The 24,908-nt window shown below is 52.0% G+C and overlaps 1 protein-coding gene across 6 annotated transcripts in view; it reads left to right on the top strand.

Annotated features, from left to right (window-relative positions):
* Positions 1–24,908, top strand: part of ABAT (4-aminobutyrate aminotransferase) — a 103,174-nt gene that overhangs the window by 36,928 nt on the left and 41,338 nt on the right. For all 6 annotated transcript variants that reach the window (XM_058286491.2, XM_058286494.2, XM_058286492.2 and 3 more), the window contains one exon: positions 20,169–20,276. In XM_058286491.2, the coding sequence (XP_058142474.1) occupies positions 20,207–20,276 (70 nt within the window). In that variant the 5' untranslated portion in view covers positions 20,169–20,206. The remainder of the gene's footprint in view (positions 1–20,168; positions 20,277–24,908) is intronic.

The raw sequence follows: 24,908 nt of genomic DNA, 5'->3' as shown, positions 1-24,908 counted from the left end.
GCGATCAGTAGGTGTTGCTGCCGCAGCTACTGCTGCTGTGCGACTTGCTCTTGTGATGCCAGCTACCCACACCTTACCCAGTGTTGGATAAACCCGCCAGGCCTGTCTCTTCTGCACTCAAGGTTAGCGTCACGGGCACACAACCTTTGTGGCTAAACAGGGCCCCGCACTCAGAAGAGGTCCAAGCTCAATTTAATGCTTTGCTGTCACCATCTCGACATTCTTGGTCATTTTGTAACAAGGATTCATTTTGCACTGGGTTATGCACACGATGTAGCCTGGCCTGTCTGCACCCCTCTTTCTCAGACCCCATTGAAAACTGCTCTTCAGCTGAACTGCCTGTTAGAACAACACGGCTCCAAAGGGGCCCAGGCAGGCCAGCGATAAACGGGCGGATCAGATGGTGCATGACTTTGGCCACACTCCAATCTGAAACTGTACATCAGCCCACGCTGTCCATTGTGGTGGCCAGTTGTCACACCTGGGGACTGAGCACGTGAAGTGTGGCGCGTTCAAATTGGGATGCACTGTGAGTGTTAATGCTTACTGGTCTGCGAAGACAGTATGACAGTAAAGAATGTAAAATATTTTATTAATCATATTGGTTGATGTATTGATAATGGTTGAAATGCTTGTATTTTTAGGTGTACTGGTTTAAGTAAGACACATCTGTAAGCCTGTCAGGTTTGCGCACCACTGGGCAAGGTGTTGAGTCAGGATAGAATAGGGATCTAAGGAGGAGAGGCAGATAATAAATTTCCACACAAACACCACGCAGCTGAAAAAACTGGAGCAGCATCCTGCTGGACTCACGTAAGCCAGTTATCAGGAGGCAGCTGGTGCCTGCTGACGTGCACAAATGTTACGGGAAGGCAGCTTGCAGCTTTCACCCATCAGCTGCAGAAACAGCTCCAGCCCCTAGTGCCCTCTGACTGCACAGACAAGTCATGGGAATGCAGTTTGCAGCATCCACCCAGCAGTAAAAAGGAAGAAAAACAGGAAATTCCCCCATAAGTCCCTCATGCAAACTCCAACAGGGCTCGAGAGCAATAGCCAGGAGCCAGTCCCCACCAGACAGCAACTCCTAACCCCCTAAGAGAATCAAATCACCCAGTAGAGTTTCCCTGCTTTGTCTCAAATATGCCAATCAGCACAGACCCTGGAGTCTTGTACTCCCATAAAACAGTGGACCCCAGGGCAGAACTTGGCATTTCTCTTCCTTGAGAATGCCTGCCTTCCTCCCTGAAGGTGTACTTTCTTACTCTTGCTTTACTCCCAATAAATTCTTTGTTTGCCTGATTAATCTATGGCTCACCCTTGAATTCTTTCTTGCAACGAAACCAAGAACCTAGACCCCAGCTCTGTTAACAGCGCAGGTACAGGTTGCTCTAGCCATGCTCCAGCGTTGGGGCTGCTGTAGCTTCCACCCACCTCCCCGAAACCGTCCACCAGGCACCTCTCTCTGGTGGGGTCATTGCTGCAGGCCCGCTTAATCCTTTTTCCTCTTCTCGCTCTCCAGATACCCTAAGACACTGACTTGTATACCCAGAGTTTGTCGAGTGGCCTAAAGGCTATTTGTAAGGCAGCAAGGTGGGTGAAAAGAACACTGAATTTGGAATCAGGAAAACTAACTCAGGAATTAAATTAGAAGCCCTTGGCTGGATGCCCTTGGGCACGTTACCTAACCTCTCTGTGCAGGGAAGTAGACCAGCACTAGCTTTAGTCTTGCAGACCTGAGTTTGAAACCTGGTTGTGCCACGTATGAGCTGTGTGACATGGGACAAGTCGCTTACCCTCTCTGAATTTCAAGTTCCTCTCTGCAGTGGGGTTGATGAGGATGAGATAAGGTGAGGCAGAGAAAATGCCCAGCGCTGTAGCTGGCACATGGCAGGAGAACCCTAAATGCCTGCATTCTCAATGGGGCTGATATTCCCAACTCGGGGGTGGTGGTGCAAATTGAGTCATGGGGGGGTGAAAAACTCTTGTTCTTTATGCAGAAAGCACAGATGTACATACAATTCAGTGTATCTTTATAGTGTATCTGTGAAATTAAAGTTTCATGGAGGGTCCATCTGAAAAAAGGCCATTTAGGAGAATGATGATGCATAATAAAAGTCCACTGGACTGTGACACCCTGAGGGCAGGGACTCGTTGGTCAGCTGCCACCCTTCCCCACCCCCAGCCTTGTATCTTCAGGCAGTCGGCAGCCAGGAAGTACTGGTGACCGACAGGGCAACCATGAATGAACGAATGAATGAATGAAAGTCATGGGCTGATAGGAGAGTCAGAGCTGTGGGCACATCCTTTTATGACAGTGCCACAGATGGCGTGAGGCAGAACACAGAAGAATATGTACGTTAGGGAAAGATGGCAAATGTTGACAAACTCATTGGCGGGTAGAGTCATGTTCATTCAGCTCTCAGCATGTTTGACAATTTTCATAACTAAAAAAAATGATGTATTACCGGAGAAATACAGATGGAGGGTATCTCACCCTGAACTGAGGGTCAGGAAGGCGTCCTGGAGGAGGTGGTGGCTGGAGTGAGCCCCAGGAAGTCCCTTCGTGTTGAGGGAGGATAAAGGGGAGGCAGAGGCGGAGAGGCCATTCCAGGCAGGTGCAGGCGCTGCCCAGCCGAGCCGAGCCACGTGGGGTTCAGAGGGCGGGAAGCGAGGGGGGCTGCGGCCTGTGTCCAGCCGGGCAGTGGGACCCGTCCTGGGGTGACCGGGAGCCAGGGCGAGGTTCAAGCACGACAGTGGCTTTGCTCCGTGGAAAAGAAAATGCTTTCCTTAAGCCCTCAACCTGCGCCGGCAGCCTTCGCCTGTCTGTCCGGCGAGCGCTCGGCCTTTTGGCCCAAGGTCTCAGGGAGTGTCATTCCTGAGATTTGGCTGTCCTTTTTGGTTCTTGTTGTTTTTACTTACATTTGTTTCTCCCTAAAAGTGGACTAGAAGCCATAAGATCGAAGGTAGGCATTTTTCTTTTTTCTCTTTTTTTTTTCTTAAATCAATTTTATTGGTACATAGTAATAAACCATACAGTTCATCGAAAGTGTATAATCAATGGTATTTGGTTTAATCACATAGTTATGTGTTCATCACCTCAATCATTATTAAAGTATTTTCATTATTTCAGTCATAATAATAAAAAACAGACAAGAAAATCGTTCACCTCCCAAGCTATGTTTCCCCTACCTGTACAGAGCTCTATTTCTGGCTCTTCTTGAACATTTATTTTATTTATTAAGCGGTTTTATTGAGATATGTTCACATGCCATACGATCTGTCGGCATTTTTCTTACAGGCAGGGTGGGAACGCCTCTTCGTCAGAGGCCAGGAGCCCGCTTTGGCTCACCCTCCCTCCGGAGGATGCCAGCTCCCGCCTTCTCCATGTTACTGAGTCTGGCTCTTTGACTCCGTGTAGACAAAGCACTGGGAAGCACTTTGGGGGTGACTTTTGGACCAAAGTGGCTGCTGTGGCGCCGCACGTGGCCAACCACAGAGCATCTCCTGACCGCCTTCTCCTCCGGGCTCCCCTGCCGGGTCCTGTCTCTTGCCTTCTGGACTCTACCGTGTCCCCTGCCAGGCTCAGAGGCGTCGCCCGCCGTGCGTTTAAGGGCTCCAGCCAGCCACCCTCTGCCACCCCGGGGAAGACGGCGAGCACTCCTAAGTGGGCGCATGAAGTTTCACGTCTTATCCGAACAAGCCTCCAGGCGGGAGGGAGCCCTGGCACGGGGGTGGCTGAAACCACCGATGCACGTGCCAGCTGGGAGGCCAGGATGTCTGGCCAAAGCCTGGTGACTAAAGGCCGTCGTAGTCACATCAGAGCCAGGCATGGGAGTGGGTGTAGCCCCGTGGTTTGAGCACCTGCTTCCCGCGTACAGGGTCCCAGGTTCAAGTCCCAGTACCTCCTTTTAAAAAAAAAAAAAAAAGCCAGGCAAGCTGCCTGTTTGAAATAGTTGGCAGGAGGTGATGTATTTTTTTCTTCCACAAACCATTTATTTCTTATTGTGGCAACACATACATGTATAACAATTTTCCCTTTTAACCATTTTTAAGTGTATAATTCAGTGGCATTAATTGCACTCCCAATGCTGTGCAACTGCTGCCGCCCTCCATTACCAAAACTTTTTCATCATCTCAGACAGAAACTCTGCATGCACTGAGCAGTGTCTCCTGCTCCCTCCATCCAGCCCCTGTTAACCTCTCATCTACTTTCTGCCTAAGAAGTTGTCAGAGATATTTCATGACTGTGGTGGGTGGGATACTTTTTTTTTAGGAGGTACTAGGGATCAAACCTAGGACCTTGTACATGGGAAGCAGGCACTCAACCACTGAGCTACACCCACCCCCCAATAAGAGTTTGGTTTTTCCGTTTGTTGGTTTTTCAGGAGGTAGCAGAGCTTGAACCCAGGACCTCAAACATGGGAAGCAGGTGCTCAACCGCTTGAGCTATATCTGCTTCCCCTTGTGGGACACTTTTTAATGACTCTCTCTCCAGATCTCCCCTTCACTGACTCTCCTACACTAAAATGTTCAATGGGAAAGTGTAGGCAAGCTCTTTATCAAAGGGTTATTTCATTTGTTTTATTTTACTTCTTTCTCCCTACCCCCTTGTTTGCATTTGCTGTGTCTGTCTGTCTGTCTTGTTTCTTTAGGAGGCACCAGGAGCTGAACCCGGGACCTCTGATGTGGGAGGGAGGTGCCTAATCACTTGAGCCACTTCTGCTCCCTGCTTTGTTGTGTCTCTCATTATGTTTTTCCTCCCTGTGTCTCTTATTACATCATCTTGCTGCATCAGCTCTCTCTGTGTGCGGTGCTACTCCTGGGCAGGCTGCACTTTGTTCGCACTGGGCTGCTCTCCTTATGTGGTGCACTCCTTGCGCGTGGGGCTCCCCTATGCAGGGGACACCCCTGCATGGCACAGCACTCCTTGTGCACATCAACACTGTGCGTGGACCAGCTTACCTCATGGGCCAGGAGGCCCGGGGTTTGAAACCTCTACTTTCCATATGGTAGGCGGATGCACTGTCAGTTGAGCCACTTCTGCTTCCCCTAAGAGCCTTTGAAAGGTATTTTCAAGGGGGTGAAGGAAAAGTCTCAGGCACACACAGGAACTCTGAACAAAGTGTTCCCAAGTTGCAAGCTGTGCAGACCTTAGAGGAATGCAATGATTCATTGGTAAGGCCCTGTGTGATATTTGCCTCCTTAGCAGTTCCTGGAATCCTTTTGTGTTCTCTGAACAGGGTGTGAATCTCCTCCAGTTGCTCTGACTTGTTTGTTGTTGGTTCTGGCCTCTTGGCACACGAGATCCCAGAGCCCAGGGCAGGACGTGTCCTTCTTCGCCGGCTCCTCCTGGGGTGCACCCCAGGTGCTTGGCCGGCATTCGTGGAACAGAGCAAATGGATTTGAAAAGCGGAAGCTTCTGTGGCCTTGGCTGGTGCAGCGTCTTCAGTGTCGGCCTCAACCTGTGCTTCCACTCAATCCTTGCAGGAATGGAAATCCCGACCGATCTCACCGCTTGGCACACACTGCTTCCCTGCGGATTTCCCACCCCAGCTCGACAGCTCTGCATCTTGCATGTTCACACGGCTCGGGTTGGAAACCCTCCCCTTCGCCTGTCCCCAGGCTGCGGAGCTTTCTAGCAACGATGTGCTCATGCTCCCTGCGCACTTGATTTAGATTCAGAGTCCTTCCTGATGGGGCCCAGCAGGAGGTGGGAGGCAGGGAGTCCTGTGGGACAGAGCCCGTGGGGGTGAGAGCTTGAGCGGCGTCTCTCTGGGGAACCTGGAATTTCTCGGGGTAAACCTGGAATCTGCGACTCAGAGCAGGCTCCCTGCCTGGGCAAACCGCCCTTCGGGCTAGAAAAGTGAAACCGGGAACGCTGCCTGCAGGAGCCTCCCTTCCCCATCCCGGGCACTCTTCATTTGGGTTGAGTACCTTGTCTCCCCATTTTACAGATGAGGAAACCGAGGCGCTGATGAGTGCGCTCCTGGTTCCAGAATTGTCACACTCCACATAAACGGCGCAGCCACGATTTGAACCCAGTTCTGGCTCATGTCACTTTTTCGACTTTCTTCGACTTTCTTGGGAAGGGAGTCATGACTTGCTGCTTTCCAAGAACAGTATTCCTCTCTCCTTAGACGAGTCGCTGGGGATTGTATAATGCCCCAAGGGGGAGGTTATAGAAAATTGTGGTGGGGGGGGGCTGGGGAAAGCCAGGTGAGGCCTGGGAGGGGGGAACGAAGCAAATGGAACTGGGATGGAGGAGGGCAGCCAGGTCTGAGATCAAGGGGGGTGGTTTGGTTTGGTTTGGTTTATTCATTTTTTATTGTCTTTTTTTTTTTTAAGATTTATTTTTATTATTTATTTCTCTTCCCTTTCCTGTTCCCCCCTTCCCCCATTGTCTGCTGTCTTGTGTCCATTCACTGTGTGTTCTTCTGTGTCTGCTTGCATTCTTGTCAGTGGCACCGGGAATCTGTGTCTCTTTTGTTGCATCATCTGGCTGCATCAGCTCTCTGTGTGTGCAGCGCCACTCCTGGGCAGGCTGCACTTTTTTTGCATGCGGCAGCTCAACACATGGCACACTCCTTGTGCGTGGGGCTCCCCTATGCAGGGAACACCCCTGCGTGGCATGGCACTCCTTGCGTGCATCAGCACTGCGCATGAGCCGGCTCACAGCACGGGCCAGGAGGCCCTGGATTTGAACCCTGGACCTCCCATGTGGTACGCAGACGCGCTATCGGTTGAGCCACGTCTGCTTCCCATCTTTTTTTTTAAAGATACATAGATCACACAAAATGTTACATTAAAAATTATAGAAGGTTCCGATGTACCCACATCCCCCCCCCCCATCAACAGCTCGTTCTCCAGTGTGGCAGGTTCACTGCATCTGGTGAGCACTTTCTGGAGCACTGCCGGCCGCATGGACGACAGCGCACACTGTAGTTACACTCCCCCAGCCCATTCGGGGGGTGACGGCAGCCTTCCAAGCTGTCCTCCCAGGCCCGGTGAACGGGTTGGCTGGGCTGAGGCTCCGGCTTTACTGGTTGCCATGGCAACCTCTGGCCTTGGCAGCGACCGGGCATGCTTGGCCGAGAGCCGTCGCTGTGCCGGCGTCGCAGCCACACTGATGGCCGAGGCAGCAGACTGGAGAGGCATGTCCCGGGCCGGGGCCAGCACCTGAGAACAGGGGAAAAGGGGAGAAGCCTCTTTGGGGGACCCCAGAGAGGCCTGGGGGTCCATTTCTAGCCAGGGACCCTTGTTAGGCCATGTTTACACGGCCTGGGCGGCAGTCAGGCAGCGCCTCCGGAGGACGTTTCCTGCACGTGGACCACGAATTCAGGGACCCAGGCTGGGGCGGGCTGTAGTCCTGGGTCGCAGTTCTCCTCCGCCACCCCACAAGGTGGGGGGCTGTCGGTGTTGTCCCCATTGTACAGATGAGGAGACTGAGACGCGAGGGAGGCCTCGGGAGCCCACGGTCCCTGGGCAGGTAAATTGGGGTGGGGGCAGGGATGGCTAGTCCAGGGGACGATGTGGCCTGCGAGGAGGGGACGAAAAGAAGAGGAAGGGGCTGCTGTCACTCCTCCCAGGTCACCTTGAGCGTCCTTCTGTCTGCATCCTGGCGACGTGTGGCTTTCGAAGGCTGGAACCCCTCCATCTCCAGGAAGTCGGGGTGACGAGGACCTGGGTTTATTTGCGGCAGCCGGTGTGTGCTGGCCGTGCCCCCACCTGCTGGGAGAGCCTCACCAGTGCCCCCCACGCCCCAGGACTTCGGATTCGGGTGCTCTGGGGTGGGCGCTGACATGGGTGTAAAGCTCCCCCGTGGGCTCAGGTGCTCTAAAAATCTCTGGCTTCTGGGTCCTAAGCCCCCTAAACTTTTGGCCTCAGTTTCTTCACCTGTATTTTGGGGCAAACACTACAGAAGACTGGACTTACCTATGGAAGGCACATTGCAGTCGTAGATGAGCAATAAGTAGCAGGTACATCCAACTGCCGCCCTTAGTGCTGTCCTCCCTCCAGTACTAGGAGGGAAGATCTTTTTTATTCTGGTTCTTTCCCCTGGATTCCTCTCATCCTATTGATTTAAACATTCCACCCCCCCCCCCTTCTGCCCCCTACTCACGAAGCAAATAAGAGGAAGCCGAGAGAACTAATTAGCATTTAATTAAAGGAGGAGGTTTGGGGAGAAGCGGAAGGGACTGGAAGCCTGCGCCAAGACTGCAGAGCCCCCCGTCTGCCCCAACCAGGGTTTTCAAATGTGCTTCGACGGAGGCCACGGTACGGATTGATCGCAGGTGCCTGTGAGCTTGAACCGGAATTCTCCTTGCTGGCGAGTGCTCTCGTGGCTTCTATTCTGTTTAATTTGCTGCTTGGCTTACATTTCTCTTTCACGCCTAATCACATCGAGGAGGAAGCCGCGGTTCGATTGGAGCCTGCCTCTAACATCTGCCCGGGTTCTGCTAATCTCCCCATTCTAGCAAATGGTCCCCAGCCTTGAGCGGTCAACTGTATCCAGCTAGGATTTCATAACCTGCTTTGATTTTATGATCTTTTCCCCACTCACCTTTTATTTGTAGCAAATGAAAAGAAAAAAAATGAAGGGGTAGTGTTACGAAGCATTCTTAGAAAATAATTTTACTTAAATTTAAAAAGCGAATTGAGTTCAAGAAATACATAAATACAGGTCGTCTGAGAATGAACACGAGGGCAAAGCAGTGTGCCGTGTAAACAACTGAGGTCTGGGAAACTCCGGGGAAGGTTTGGGGTTTCTGAGTCCGAGTGCCAGCAACCGGTTGCTTTCTCTTCAGATTTTGAGATTGCCCAGCCTTCCCTTGGTCACGAACATTGGAGAGTGCTTCTGCTTCAAAGCCCCCCTGCATGCCTCAGGCCACCCCCTCCTTTTCCCTGGTGTGCAATTCAAGGTCAAGCAAAATTGTGAAGGGCGCGATGGAAGGCACCAGAATAGGGGCGGGATGGAGTGTAGGCTCCAGGGAAGCTATGTCGTGGCAAAGCCTCTGCCAACCGTCGCGCACACTGCCCCTTTGCCAGCTGAGTTTGTTTTCTTTTTTTTTTTTAAGATTAATTTATCCTCCTCCCCGCCCCCCCCATTGTCTGTTCTCTGTGTCCATTCGCTGTGTGTTCTTCTATGTCCTCTTGTCAGCGGCACCAGGAATCTGTGTCTCTGTTGCGTCATCTTGTTGTGTCAGCTCTCCGTGTGAGCCGTGCCATTCCTGGGCAGGTTGCACTTTTTTCACACTGGGCGGCTGTCCTTACGGGGCGCACTCCTTGTGCGTGGGGCTCCCCTACGCAGCAACACCCATGCGTGGCACGGCACTCCTTGTGCGCATCAGCACTGCATGTGGGCCAGCTCCACGGGTCAAGGAGGCCCGGGGTTTAAACCCTGGACCTCCCAATGTGGTAGGTGGACGCTCCATCCATTGAGCCAGGTCCACTTCCCTGATTCCCAGAGTTTGAAGGGACTTAGAAGCAATTGGACCCCACACCCACATTTCAACCACGAGGATACTGAGGCAGGGACAGGGCGGTGTGTGTGGACATTGGTGTCCACGGTGACTTGAGAGGGGCTGGCCAGTGCTATTGCTGAATTGTTGCTTTAATGTGACTTGCAGACGTGCTCGGTGGCATGGAATCTGCAGCTCAACCTTGGAAGAACCCCTGGGGGTCTTCTGTCCCGTTCCAGAGCTTGGTCATGTTGGGTTCATTGATACATTAACTCCAGGGAACGGTGCAATGTTCTGAACATGGGGTGAACGAGACGAACTGGGCCCCCACTCTGGCAGGGTTTACGTTCTTCCGTGTGGCACTGGAGGGGTTCGAGCAGGAGAGAAATCTGGGGACCAAATAGAAATGGACTGAAGAAGAGCCAGAGAGGAAGCCGAGAGGATTTAGGCTGTCACTGCCCTTGTCCAGGCGAGCGACTTGGACCACAGTGTTTGGGGACATGTCCCCAGGAGGGAAGCTCCAGGACCCCTGGGCACCCAGCTCTCTGCTGTCACTCACTGGCAGTGTTTTGAGGAGAGGGCACCCTTGCCTGGGGCCAGCTTGCCTCTGAAAGGTTCCAAAGCAGGTCCACCAGGGAGCACCTGCCCGTCCCTTGGGCCTTTTCCTTAGTGACCCAAGAAACCTCAGTGTGTCTCAAAGGCCACAGAGCTCTAGAGTTAATGGCCACATCTTCAGCAGAAAGTGTGAAAGAGAGGGACCAGTTAGAGAAAACGCCAGTGGCCTGATGGCGGATGATCCCGCCTGGCTGTGTGCTTCCATTAGCTCTCAAATCGTGGCAACCGCGTGGTGAGAGAGGCTAGGAAAACCTGAGTGTCAGAGTTTAGTAGGTTTCACTCTGTTACACAGTTACATATGGTAGAGCTCTGATGTGGACCCAGGCTTTTTTTTTTTTAAGATTTATTTATTTATTTCTCTCCCCTTCCCCCCCCCCACTCTGGTTGTCTGTTCTCTGTGTCTATTTGCTGTGTCTTCTTTGTCCACTTCTGTTGTTGTCAGAGGCACAGGAATCTGTGTTTCTTTTTGTTGCGTCATCTTGCTGTGTCAGCTCTCCGTGTGGGCAGCGCCATTCCTGGGCAGGCTGCACTTTCTTTCGCGCTGGGCGGCTCTCCTTATGGGGCGCACTCCTTGCGCGTGGGGCTCCCCTATGCAGGGGACACCCCTGCGTGGCAGGGCACTCCTTGCGCGCATCAGCACTGCGCATGGGCCAGCTCCATATGGGTCAAGGAGGCCCAGGGTTTGAACCGTGGACCTTCCATGTGGTAGGCGTTCGTCCTATCCACTGGGCCAAGTCCGCCGCCTGGACCCAAGCTTTAAATTCCAAAGCCCAAGCTCGGATGCCAGGTCCCTGCCCAACACACACACCTTTACTATCTACTGTGGTACTCGGGGCAGACATCACCAATCTATAAGAGCCATCAGTAGTCGCTTTGTGCCGGGCAGCATCTCCTTTAGTCCTTGTACGAAGCCAAGAGGTGGGAACTATTATTATCCCCCATTTTACAGGCAAGGAAACTGAGACAGACTGTTAGAATGCAGACACCATGAGAAGAAGAACGTAGTCTTGGTCTCATTTGTCATTTCATCCTAACAACCAAGCCAGTGCCTGGCGCACCACAAGAGCACTTTCTCCCCTACGCCAATGAAAGAAGTGAGCAGAGGTCAGACAGCGAGCTGGGGGCCACGTGGCCCTGATCACGTGGGGACCACGTGGACCCGCAGGAATTCACACCCAGTAACGGACGGAGCATGCCGTTAGACTGTTTTCTGGTCCTTCCTCCCCATCTGTAAAAGGGGAGGGCTGGCTCCATACTTCTTTTTTCTTTTTTTAGAGAAGTAAAATTCATTTATGTATATATCATGAAAGTAACCATTAACTATATATATTTTTTAAAGATTTATTTATTTATGTATCTTCCCCCCTTCCCCTCCTCCTGCCCTGCTGGGTTTTTTTTTTTTTTTTTCCTGCTGTTCTTGCTGTCTGTGTCTGTTTTGTCTTCTCTTCTCGTTTTCTCTCCTCTAGGATTCACCGGGATTCAATCCTGGAGACCCTTGATGGGGAGAGAGGTTCCCTGTCAATTGTGCCACCTCAGTTCCTGGTCTCTGCTGTGCTTTGCCTTGACTCTCCCCTTGTCTCTCTTGTTGCGTCATCGTCTTGCTGTGGGACTCACTCGTGTGGGCACTGGCTCACCATGCAGGCACTTGTGCTCAACATGCGGGCACTCGTACTCACCAGTTCACCACGCGGGCACTCAGGCGGGCACTCAGCTCACTGCATGGGCACTGGCTCACCGTGCAGGCACGCTTTCTCTTCTTTTTCACCAGGAGGCCCCAGGAATTGAACCCGGCTCCTCCCACATAGGAGGCAGAAGCTCAATCACTTGGGCCACATCTGCTTCCCCATTAACTATTTTAAAGTGTACAATTCTGTGGCTTGTAGCACATTCACATACTGTGGAATCATCATCACCATCTAGTTCCAAAACACTTCCATCCTTCCAGAAGGAGACCCCACACCCATGAAGCAGGGACTCCCCATCCCGTCCCCCCGCGCCTGAAACCACTCATCTACTTTCTCCCTCTACATTTGCCTGCTCTGGCTGGACATTTCATAAAAATGGAATCATATGTGGTTCTTTGGGCTGGCTTCCTTCACGTCGCATGTTTTCAAGGTCATCATGTTGCATGTTTCCTTTCTCATGGCTGAATAATATTCTGCTTCATGGACAGACCACATTTTGCCTGTCCGTTCATCTGCGGATGGCCATGTGGGTTTCCATCTTTGGGCTCTTGGGAATAATGCTGCTGTGAGCCTTGGTGTACGAGGTCTGTTCAAGTCCCTGCTTTCCGTTCTTCATGGAACTTACCTAGGAGTGGGATTGCCGGCTTACATGGTAATTGTATGTTTAATGATTTGAGGAATCCATAATTCTTTTTTTTTTAAAGATTTATTTATTTATTTCTCTCCCCTTCCCTCCCCCCCACCACGGTTGTCTGTTCTCTGTGTCTATTTGCTGCGTCGTCTTCTTTGTCCACTTCTGTTGTTGTCAGCAGCACGGGAATCTGTGTTTCTTTTTGTTGCATTATCTTGTTATGTCAGCTCTTCGTGTGGGCAGCGCCATTCCCAGGCAGGCTGTACTTTCTTTCGCGCTGGGCAGCTCTCCTTATGGGGTGCACTCCTTGAGCGTGGGGCTCCGCTACGCAGGGACACCCCTGCGTGGCAGGGCACTCCTTGCGCGCATCAGCACTGTGCATGGGCCAGCTCCACAAGGGTCAAGGAGGCCCAGGATTTGAACCGTGAACCTTCCATGTGGTAGACAGACGCCCTAACCACTGGGCCAAGTCTGCCGCCTCCATAATTCTTAAAGGCCATGCCATCTCCAAGACCAGGGGCTTAGGAGCTGGCCCCTGACATCTTCCTCCCCGTCAGTTCCCTCGTGCCTCGTGGTCCTTCTCGTCTCGTTCCACCCCTTGGCGATCTCTCGCCCCAGCCACACTCGCTGTGCACTCAAATCCTTGACCATTTCTTGTCCGAGCATTTGCTTGTGCCCTCCCTCTGGAGGCTTTGGCTTCTGAAATCTCCTCTTCTTTCTTTGGCTTCTGAAATTTGAGGGTACAGCTCAGGTGACACCTCGCTGGTGCTGTAGCCCCCACCGGAATTTCAGTCTCTGGGTCTCCAAAGCACCTCGCTTAGACCAGTAAAATGGCATTCTCCTCCCATTCTGTCTTGTGCAGAATTAGGGTTGACAGTGAACTGGGAATCTTTTATGTATGTATCTTGCCAGATTATTTTAAGAATTTATAGGCAAGGTGGGTGAAGCAGCCTAGGACACTTTCCCCCTAATTCCTCTGCCACTAGATTATGAGTTTCAAAAAGAGAAGAATGGGAAGCAGATGTAGCTCAAGCAGTTGAGCACCTGCCTCCCACATGGCAGGTCCCGAGATTGTATCCTGGTGCCTCCTGGAAAAAAAAAAACAACAAAACAACAAGCAAAACAAACGAAAAAACCAACTCAGGGAAGCCCATGTGGCTCAGTGGTTGAGCGTTCGCTTCCCATATACAAGTTCATGGATTCAGTCCCCAGCCCCTGGTACCTCAAAAAGAGAGAGAGAGAGAGAGAGAGAGAGAGAGGAACATTTTCATCCATCTTGGCTTCTCCTGTACCTAAATGGTACAGTACCTTCCTCTATGCAGTGCTTAATTAATTTGTGTTGATTGAATTAGTGGAGCAAGAGAGTAAGTGAATGATATTAGCTCTTCTGATTGTTTGAAATATAATGTACTAAGAATTAATGTCTGCCAAAGAACAGCTTTTGCTAGAAGGTCAATTTCAACTGCAGGCCACCGAAATGTCACCGTGATATATCTTCCAGAGTGACATTTTCTAATCGAATATGTGCGGGTGTGATTCTCACTTTTGCAGAGTATTCAAATGTTAATATGCAAGTTCTCCCAGATTCGCATTTTCAGACATGTTAAATGGAAATTGAATTGTGTGGAGTCTTAAGTGATCCTGTTAGAGACAAATGGTTTTAAGTGAGAGGCCAAAACTGCTCTTTCTACACAGTTACTGTGCTGCTAAAATTATCCGGTGCAGTGACTTGGATATCCGGGAATAGCTTTTTCCCCCCAAATCCATTGAGTTACCAAGAAAAGAGTCTTGGTTGGTTAATGGTCACACTTTCTGAATTCATGCTTTTCTCAGTAAAATTTCCTCTGATGAAAAGCAACAGAATTCATTGTCTGAACTACATGGCTTCTATTCATCAAGCCCGAATCTGCAGCTCAGCAGTTTGTTATCCGCTGAATTGATTGATAGGTGGAAACGAGTCAGACCAAGGGCCTTGGGGTCAGACAGCCCCAAGCCATCCTGGTACCCCTCCAGGTTTCCGCCCCCTGCCTCTGAAGCGGGGGAGCTACCCCACCGGGCTGGAGGGTGGAGCAGCCCCGGGAGAGCATCTCGCCCCACATCCCGGTGCAGCCACTCCCTCCAAGAGGAAGGCGCTGGAGCGGAATCTGCTGGTTCTGGGATCTGGTCCCCAGCTGAGCTCTGAGGCCTGGCAGACAAGAGAAGCGGTTGCCAGAGGATCTGCCTTCTCAGCGCTTCGCTGCCCGCAGGGCCTCGCTCCACTCGAAGGGGCTCCACCTGCAATGCAGAGCGCACAAGGCGGCGTTCCGCCCCAGAAGCCCCGCGATCTGGGGCTGAGTTAGCTGGGACCCTGCAAGCAAAAGAAAGGGGCTCAAGCAAGCAAGGCAAAGAGAGGGAGGGCGGAGGAGAAGGGGGAGAACAGGAAGGGAGGGAGGGGCTTTCGGGGCTTTCTTATAGAGGCAATACGTGGATGGAAACACTCCCCCCCCCCATGTTTCCTTCCGCGTGGAGGGGTAAGTTAGGGCCCCCCCTTCACCCCCAGGGCAGGGGGGATTCGGAGGCCAGGGCTTCCCCCCAGACCAGGCAGGCACTTGGGCCCAGGCTGGATACAGGTGCAGAACCAGGGTCTCCCCCATCCAGGGCCCCCCGTCTCGGGGCTGCGTCTCTCCGCACAGGCCGCTGCCTCCACCTAAAGATCTCGTGGGGTGACTGAGGGCCTGGAGCCCACCGCTCCCAGGATGCTGCCCCGGCCAGGTCCAGTGGAGTCGGCTATGCAGCGCAGACACGTGGCCAGGTCTGCACCCTGTGGGCCGGGGTGGGGGTGGGGGAAACATCCGAGAACAGGGAGGCATGATTTCCAGCAGACTCCCCAAAAGGTGTCAACTGCACCCCCAGCACCAACACTGGGTAATGCCTCAGCTGCTTCGCCCATGCTGCCTCCTAGGACCCGGAGGTTAGTGGCCTGTTGAGAGCCTACGCTTAGTAGGTGTGATGGTTACACTATTGTGTCCACTCAGCCAGGCTGGTCAGCAAGCACTGGGCTAACTGCAATACAAGGGCATTTATGGACTTTAGTCACCATTGACTTTCCTGCAGTGGTAAATCGTAGATAGCTGGTTACAGTTACATCAATCAGGGAGATTGCCATCAGCAGTGAGTGATGCTTAACCCAATCAGGTGAATGCCTTAAAAGGGGAATTGATTCCAGCATTGAGAGAGGACTTCCCAGCTTGTCTTTAGACAGCCAACATCTCCCAGAACTCGTCAGGAATCTTCATTGGACTTTCATCGGAGCTCCTGGTTTCAGCCTGCCTGTGGAACCTGGACTTGTGCATCCCCACGGCTGCATCAGAGACTCTGATAAATCTCTTACTATCGACAGATATCCCTTGCTGGTTCTGTTTCCCTAGAGAACCTGACTAATACAGCAGGTGTTCAGTGCCCCAAACCAAATGGGGCAGTTGATCACACTAGGGCACCCCAAAGTGGGCAGATGCTCCTCGGGGTTCCCAGACAGCCCTGTGTCCTGTACTGCTGGTGGAAGCAGGACAGAGGGGACTCCCAGCTGCCCAGATCCAGTGGTCACCATGAGGTGTGTTTTGTGTCTGTTTGACATGTTTTTTTTCCTTTCGTTAACTTTTAATTTTCAAATACTTTCAAAATCCCGAGGCAATTGCAGAAATGTACAAACCCCAAAATGAGACCTCCAATACACCCCTACCCCCTCCAGATCCCCAGTTTTGACCTGCTGCCTCATTTGCTGTACCATGCTGTCTGCCTGGCCATCTCTCTTCTTATCGATCCATTTTTGAACACTCGTGTGTAGGTTGTTTACATCATGCTCCTTGAATATGTAATACTTCATATCTGTTTCCTAAGGACGAGGAGATTCACTGTGTAACCAGCTTCGGTACAGTTCTCCAGTTCACATTTACTATTGATGTGAACCCGACAGTCCATATTCCAGGATGTCCCCGTAGTGTCCTTTTGAGTCTTTTCTCCTCCTTCGTTAGATCCCATCTAGGATGATGTATTACCCTTAATTGTCATTGTCTCTTTGGTTTCTTTCTTTTTTTCTTTTCTTTTGTTTTTTGTTTGTTTTGGGTACACATATACAACATAAACTTTCCCATCTCGACCCCTCCCAAGCATACCATCCACCGTATCCAGTCACGGTGTCTGCAGTACCCTCACCACCCTTTGCCACCAAAACCACCCGTCTCTGCAAACAGTCGCCTCCACCCTTGTGCATTATCACAGGCCCCCTGCAGTCCACCCCTGACAACGTGTGCCAGTCTGTACTATGAGCTTGCAACTTCTGATACTTTTCTTTGTAGTTACCAAGCCGCTTAACTTTAACGTCCCATGGTTGGTAGCAGTGCTTCAATAGTTCATCAATTGTAACAAAGGTACAAAAAAAAAAAAAATCCTGAATCTATAGCAATCTCATTTCCTTTGATGGCAACTTAACTACAATAGTAGACACAAACTATGTGCCTACACCCCTATGACCCCACCTTTATGTAGTTCTTTTCACAGATTACATAGTTATACGTGAGTCCAAGACCACTGATTTATCACATTTTATGCGTTTGACTTTTAGATCCTGTAGGAAGTAAAGAGTGTAGTTATAAAATGAAAATACAATTGTACTGGCATTTATAGTTACCCATGTCACTACCCTAACCTGCCGTCTTTATTTCTTCACGCAGCTCTGATCTGTTGTCTACTGTCCTCCTCTTTCAACCTGAAGAACGCTCTTCAGCATCTTGTAGGGCTGGTCTGATGGTGATGAGTTCCCTCACCTTTTTTTTTTTTTTTTGGCTGGGAATGTCTTAATCTCTCCCTCATTTTTGAAAGACAGTGTTGCTGGATATAAAATGTTTGGTTGGCAAATTTTTGCTTTTAGCACTTTGTCATCCCTCTTCTTTCTTCATTGTTACCAGTGAGAAATCTGCGCTTAATCTTTCGTAGGCTCCCCTGATGTGACACAATGCCTCTCTCTTGAAGCTTTCAGAATTCTCCCTTCTCTTTGGCTTTCTACAGTCTGGGACTATTTGGGTTTATCCTGTTTGGACTATGTTGAGGATCTCAGAAGTGTATTTTCGTGTCTTTCATTAAATTTAGGAAACTTCCAGCCATTTTTCTGAATATTCTCCCTGCCCCTTTCTCTCTTCTCCTTCTGGGACTCCCACAGTGTGATACTGATACACTTGATGGTGTCCACAGGTCCCTCAGGCTCTGTTTACTTCTCTTCTTTCTTCTTTCTGAATCTCAGACTGAATAATATTCTCTTATCTTCTGCTTCTCTAATTCTTTATCTACCTGCTTTAATCTGCTATTGAATCCCTTTGGGGAATTTTTGATTTCTCTTTCTGTGGTCTTCAGTGCTGTTTGGTTCTTTTTCATCATTTCTGTCTCTCTACTGATACTCTCTTTGTGTATTTTCTTTAGTTTTCTTTAGTTCTTGGTCCATGTTTTCTATTAGCTCTTTGGACATATTTAGGGCCACTTAAAAATTTTTTTTAATTTATTTTATTTTTTACATTTATTTCTCTCCCCTTCCCTCCCCCCACCCCCACCTCCCACCGTTGTCTACTCTCTTGTATCCATTCACCGTGTTAGGGCCATTTTTTAGAAGTTTTTGTCTGGGGGTGCCTGTTGAGCACCTGCCTCTTACATGAGAGGCCCCACGTTCGGTTCCTGGTGCCTCCTAAAGAAAAACAAAAACAACGGGAAACGGACTTTGGCCCAGTGGTTAGGGCGTCCGTCTACCATATGGGAGGTCCGCGGTTCAAACCCCGGGCTTCCTTGACCCGTGTGGAGCTGGCCATGCGCAGTGCTGATGCGCGCAAGGAGTGCTGTGCCACGCAAGGGTGTCCCCCGCGTGGGGGAGCCCCACACGCAAGGAGTGCGCCTGTGAGGAGAGCCGCCCAGCGTGAAAAGAAAGAGCAGCCTGCCCAGGAATGGCGTCGCCCACACTTCCCGTGCCGCTGACGACAACAGAAGCGGACAAAGAAACAAGACGCAGCAAATAGACACCAAGAACAGACAACCAGGGGAGGGGGGGGGAATTAAATAAATAAATAAATCTTTAAAAAAAAAAAAACAAATAAGCAAAACAGATGAAGAAACCAACTCAGAGAAGCTGACGTGGCTCAGTGGTTGAGCACCGGCTTCCCACATGCAAGGTTCCCGGTTCAATCTCTGGCCCCAGGTACCTCAAAAAAAAAGTCTGTATCTGGACTGTCCCAGGTCTGGTCCTCCTCGTTGATTATTTTTTTTTTTTTTTTTTTTAAAGATTTATTTATTTATTTAATTTCCTCCCTCCCCTGGTTGTCTGTTCTTGGTGTCTATTTGCTGCGTCTTGTTTCTTTGTCCTCTTCTGTTGTCGTCAGTGGCACGGGAAGTGTGGGCGGCGCCATTCCTGGGCAGGCTGCTCTTTCTTTTCACGCTGGGCGGCTTTCCTCACGGGCGCACTCCTTGCGCGTGGGGCTCCCCCACGCGGGGGACACCCTTGCGTGACACGGCACTCCTTGCGTGCATGAGCGCTGCGCATGGCCAGCTCCACACGGGTCAAGGAGGCCCGGGGTTTGAACCGCGGACCTCCCATATGGTAGACGGACGCCCTAACCACTGGGCCAAAGTCCGTTTCCCATCGTTGATTATTTTTAATGCTTTCATCTTCCGTTGCTTCCTGTCTCTTTGTATGTTTTATGATCTTTTATTGAAGCCTGGGTATTTTGATACTTTAATGCCTTATTGCTGGAATTTACACTCTGAGATGATTGTTTCTTAAGCCTGTATCCAGCTAGTGTTATGACAGAGCTTTCCTGGGGTGCCAGGAGATAAAATAAAAAACAAAACAAAGCAAAAACCCTTCCCCAGCCCTTGCAGCTCGCGCTGTGGAGGGCTCCTCGCAGGCTTATCCACACTGAGTCTGGAGCAGAGCCTAGAGGGCTCCCGGGGCGCACGGGCGGCCCCAGCAGTTCCAGCGTTCCCACAGACACGCGCGTCCCCTTTGCACAAGGAGGCAGCTCCCCTACAGCCTGCAAGCCCGCAGCCCGGGGACGCCCTCCTGTAGGAGAGCTCTCTGAAAGGCCTTCTACCCACAGGCAAGTTCTGGAAGGCGAGGCCCCCGGGCCACCCCCAGACAAATGGGCTGGACAGACGTGCTCCCAGCGCCTGCACGAGGGCTGCTCTGCATCCCTGAACCGGGACCAGGGGTCCACCCTGGTCGTGGGATCGGCCTCGTGCCCAATCGGTAGGGGGTGGGGGCCACCTGGGGCGCCACGAGATCCAGCGGCTCTGAGGTCGCCTTGTTCTCGATTTGGTGCAGGCCCTGATTCTCTAAGCCTTTACCCGTTTTCTGGAGCTTTGGGAACGATGCTTCTGCAGGGTCGTGCTGGTTGTTCGAAGCTGCTGTGGGGATCCCTGGCGCGTCTCGCTCCGTCGTCGCGATGGGGTTTTGCAGCCCCCTGGGGGGCCTTCTGCCCGCAGCGCACGGCCTTGCCACATTGCCGTGCTGGATGAGTCCTGGGCACACGCTTACAGAGGGGCCTCGGTCCCCTCCATCCCCCGTCTTTTTCCATCCAGAAAGCACGTTCACGGATCCTCCCCGCTGTAGCGGTGGGGAGCAGTGGGCATCGATGAAGACGTAGGTTCCAGGGGCCCGATGCCGGAAACTTCTCGACCGCGTGGGGAACAGGTGGGGGTGGGATCCGCCTGGCAGGAGGGTGGTGCCCGCGGCCTGGCTCAGCCTGCGTTTCTGGTCTCTTGCAGGACACCGGCGCCTGGCAGGAGCGCCCCCGCCGTGGGTCATGGCTTCCATGTTGCTCAGCCGGCAGCTGGCCAGCGGCACCCAGCGCACCTGCCGCCTGCTCGCGCCCGGTAAGCACAACGGGGCCCTCGGGGCGCTGCACCTAGGCAGGAGGCAGGATCAGACTGCAGGCCCCTGGGCTGGGAGGGGTCCTTGGAGACGAAAGGACCAGCACCAGTGGCCCATCCCCCATAAAACTGCCCCCAACATCGCCTCTCTGCCCCCCTGGGTTACTGTCCCCAGGTGGATGGCTCTGCAGTCTGGAAGGAGGCGGTCCCCCCGAGCCCCTATGCCTGCGCATAGCCGGTGGCCCCAGCAGCCAAAAGGGCCCAGGCCGTCCCTGCAGGGACCGTCGGGGAACGAGCAGCCGGGGCTGCTGCCGGGAGCACGCACAGCCCTGCTGGTCTTTACAATCGGCCTGAAGGTCAATCGCGCTTCCAGGGCACTGGACAGGAGGTGCCACCCCAGGAAAGCATCCCCCACGCTGCCCCGGCCCTCACCTCCGTGCACCCCACGCCCGGCCGGCCCCCAGCTCTGGCTTCCACCGCAGTCTGCCTCGAGTCCTCCGTGGCCCTCACTGCCCGGGGCCGAGCTCAGGCCGATTAGCCGAGTCAATCCCATGCACGGAGAGAACTCCCCACGCCCCCCTTTTCACCCGGAGCCGCCCTCCTCGCGCATCCTCTGGGAAACCTCCCTCCCAGGGGTCCCACGAGGAGGGCAGGAGCGCATCCTCATTTTACAGGGGAGGAAACTGAGGCTCAGAGAAGCAAAGGCACTCGCCCCAGGGTACAAACTAGTGAGTGCGGGGGCCACCTCGAGGGCAAGTCTGGAGTCAGGTCCCCCACGTGCCTCCAGGACCTTTGGAGGCGAGACGGCCAGAGGCAGCCGCTGCCCGTGGGGCGTCCTGAGCCTGCCTCCCGCAGGGACATGGCAGCCCTGGCGCTGGCCTGGCAGCGAAGTCGGGAGCGCAGCGAGCCTCCAGCTTTGTGCCCAGTTCTCTGAGTTCTGTGCATCCTGCATTTTCCTCATTGTCACTCTTGTCTGCCTTTGAAAGGCCAGCTGCTGGTGATGTCCTCAGTGTGCATGTTTTGAGTTTTTTTGGTTTGTTTTTTTTTTTAAAGATTTATTTATTTATTTATTTCTCTCCCCCCCTGCCCAGTTGTCTGCTCTCTGTGTCCATTCGCTGTGTGTTCTCCCGTGTCTTCTTGCATTCTTGTCAGTGGCACTGGGAATCTGTGTTTCTTTTTGTTGCATCATCTTGCTGCATCAGCTCTCCGTGTGTGCGGCACCACTCCTGGGCAGGCTGCACTTTTTTTTTTGCATGGGGCAGCTCTGCTTATGGGGCGTACTCCTTGCATATGGGGCTCCCCTATGTGGGGGACACCCCTGCGTGGCAGGGCACTCCTTGCGCACATCAGCACTGCGCATGGGCCAGCTCCACATGGGTCAAGGAGACCCAGGGTTTGCACCCTGGACCTCCCATATGGTAGGCAGATGCTCTATCAGTTGAGCCACATCCACTTCCCTAGTTTGCATGTTAAATGTGACATTTACAGGAGAGGACAGCAGGAGGGCACATGCCTCTCCCAGAAGGATCGGTATGTTTCATTTTTCAGGAAACTTTGGAGTGTGAAATCCCCTTAGATTTACTCAGAAGTTGCCAACAGAGTACAGACAGTTCCTGGTGACCCCCCGCCCGGCTTCCCCCACTGTTAACCTGTCATCAACTAGTTGTCACAACTGAAAAACCGGCAGTGGTGCAGTACTTTAACTCAGCTCCCGGCTTTACGTGGGTTTCACCAGTTTTTCCGTTAATGTCCTTTTTCTGGCTGTCTTAGTTTCCCGTGGCTGCCTTAACAAATTGCCACCAACAGTGGCTTAAATCAGCAGTGCTTCACCGTCTCTCTGTGCTGGCCGCTGGGGGGCCACGCTCCCGGTGCTGCATGGCTTGTGGCAGCCTCGCCCCAGTCTCCACCTCCTCCCCATCCTCTCCCACCCGCAGCAGTCCCCTTTCCAAATAACGTCGCGATGGAGGCTCGGGGCCTTAGCACGCCCTGACTCTGTCCCGGGATCCCCTGGGACCTCCGGGCCTAGTTGTCTCCACAGTCTCCGCGAACTCCACATGTCTCCACAGTCTCCGCGAACAGTGACAGGGTCAGGCTCCCCTTGCTTCTTTGATCTCGACAGTCTTGAGGAGCTACTTGGAGGTCTTGTGTGCATTATTATTTATTTGTAAGAGAAGCATATTAATGTTTACCCAGCCTTCTGTTAAAAATAAACCCAATGGGAAACAGATGTGGCTCAACCGATAGGGCATCCGTCTACCACATGGGAGGTCCGTGGTTCAAACCCCGGGCCTCCTTGACCCGTGTGGAGCTGGCCCACGCGCAGTGCTGATGAGCGCAAGGAGTGCCCTGCCACGCAGGGGTGTCCTCCGTGTAGGGGAGCCCCACGCGCAAGGAGTGCGCCCTGTAAGGAGAGCCGCCCAGTGCAAAAGAAAGTGCAGCCTGCCCAGGAGTGGCCCCACACACACGGAGAGCTGACGCAGCAAGATGACACAACAAAAAGAAACACAGATTCTGGGTGCTGCTGATGAGAATACAAGTGGACACAGAAGAGCACACAGCAAATGGACACAGACAGCAGACAATCGGGGGATGGGGAGGGGAGAAAAATAAATAAATCTTAAAAAAAAAAAAAAAGCCCAAACCAGAATGAGGCGGAGATGGGGGCTCTGAGTAGAAGACTCTATTCCACAGCTGACATCAGTGAGCTTGCCCCTGGCCAACCGGGCGCTGACGGTGCATCAGGCAAAAGACTCGTGGCTCTGCGGGGCTCCAGCCTGGGTAGGGGGCGCCCATAGCACCCCTTTTGAAGGTCATTCTCAAGGACATCTGAGCCTTCCCCCACTGGCAACATGGAAAAGCACTGGACTAAGACCCATCAGATGAGGGCTGCTGGCTTCTCCACGCTGCCGAGCGAGCCTCATCCCCGGCAAGAACTTCTCCAAGCCTCAGTTTCCTACCAGGAAGGCAAAGACAGCTGGTGGGAAAGCACCTCATTCACACTGACAGTTAGGGGTGGGCACCCTAACTCCCAGGGTGCCAGAATGGAACACAATAGAAAAGATGACATGGCCAGATCATGGTGTTACTTGGCTCTGTGTCTTCCTGGCCTGAGTTTAATCATTCTTGGCACTGTTGGCCAGATTTAGAAAACCAGCGAGCGGCCCTTCTCTCTTGGCCTAGCCCTTTGCAGATATGGTATACTGTATGTAGTTGGGTTTTAAAACCAAAACACAGTGTTGGCAGAGACACAGGGATATGTGCATGCTGATGCCCTGCTGGTGGGCAAAAAGTGGGGTGGAGAGAGCGAGGGAGGCTAAGGTTTTCCAAAAGCAAAACAAACAACTCCAGTTGAACCTGATCTTGACTTTGGCCAAGGTCATGAGTGGAACGGTTGCCCTTTGGGGAAATGACATTCGTTTATTACTCAGGAAGAAGATCCGGAGGACATTAAAATGTTTGAGGGCTGTTTATATAGCTTGGAGTTAAAAATTAACTCTGTGGATTTGCACAGCCACAGAGGGCAGTGACCATCATCATGGGACCTAGAGGGCTGGGCTGGGTGGACCCTTTGCCCACCGTGTCAGGTTCTGTGTGTCAAGGACAGACTCCTGCCTTCTGGGTGTGCTATTTTATTCATGAATGAATGTGCTGGGTCCTTGGATATTAGTTCAGACTTTTTGCTTTCTAGTGTTTCTGATAGTCACTTGCTTTTGGGGGAGGCAGGACTTTTTTGCTGCAAATGTTCCTTTTCAAAGTCCTGGCACTAGTTTAGGTCAGAGATTGTATCAGTAATAGTTACAAGGTCTAGGGGAAAGGGCAGATCATTTCCACTTTAGCCACTGCTGTGTGACCTCGGGCAAATTACTTAACCTCTCCGAGCCTCTGTGTCTTCTTGTGTAATATGAAAATAAGAATTCCGTTTACCTCATTAGGGGCCTGTGAAACTTAAACGAGGCGGTCGTGTAAACTGCTCAGCATAATGCCTGTTATGTGCCCATAAATGGACATCTTCTCATGAATTGCATTGATGTAAGAGAACCCAGGAAAAACTTGCTTGGCCCTTCACATCTCGTTCTTCTCCACTGTGGTTTATGGCATCATATGCCCACTAAGTGAATATTCATTCTATTGGTTATTTTCCTCCACAAGTCAAAACCCAGGTATAATAGGAAAAGCAGAAATATTGGCATCAAACAGACCTAGGTTCAAATCCTGGTTTTGCAACTCACCCTCACCAGCTGTGTGATACTGGGAAAGTTGCCTAACCTCTCTGATCCTCGTGTCCGTAAGATGGGAACAATAATACCTGTCTCACGAGAGGGCTGGGTCTTAAAGCAACAGATGGGAGTTAGCATAGGTAGGGCCTGCCTAACACTAAGTAAGGGCTGAATATATGTTCTAATAGTTTCTTCATCTTCCCTTTTCTGATATCAGTGTCCAACAGAACTTACCAGGCTCTGCTTTTCAGGATCTCCCCCCAGCAGTCCTTTGCCCTCTTCCATCCATCACACACAGAGACTTGGCACATGGAGGGGCAGACCTGGTCATCAGCGTCTCTTTGATCCCTGTTCCCAACAGGCCACCTCCTAGCTCAGTTTGCTCAGATTTTCGGCATCTTCCTAACTGCAGCTCCCA

The sequence above is a fragment of the Dasypus novemcinctus genome, chromosome 23 (assembly GCF_030445035.2).
Source record: "Dasypus novemcinctus isolate mDasNov1 chromosome 23, mDasNov1.1.hap2, whole genome shotgun sequence".
Taxonomy (NCBI): domain Eukaryota; kingdom Metazoa; phylum Chordata; class Mammalia; order Cingulata; family Dasypodidae; genus Dasypus; species Dasypus novemcinctus.
This window is presented reverse-complemented; position numbering and strand designations above follow the sequence as displayed.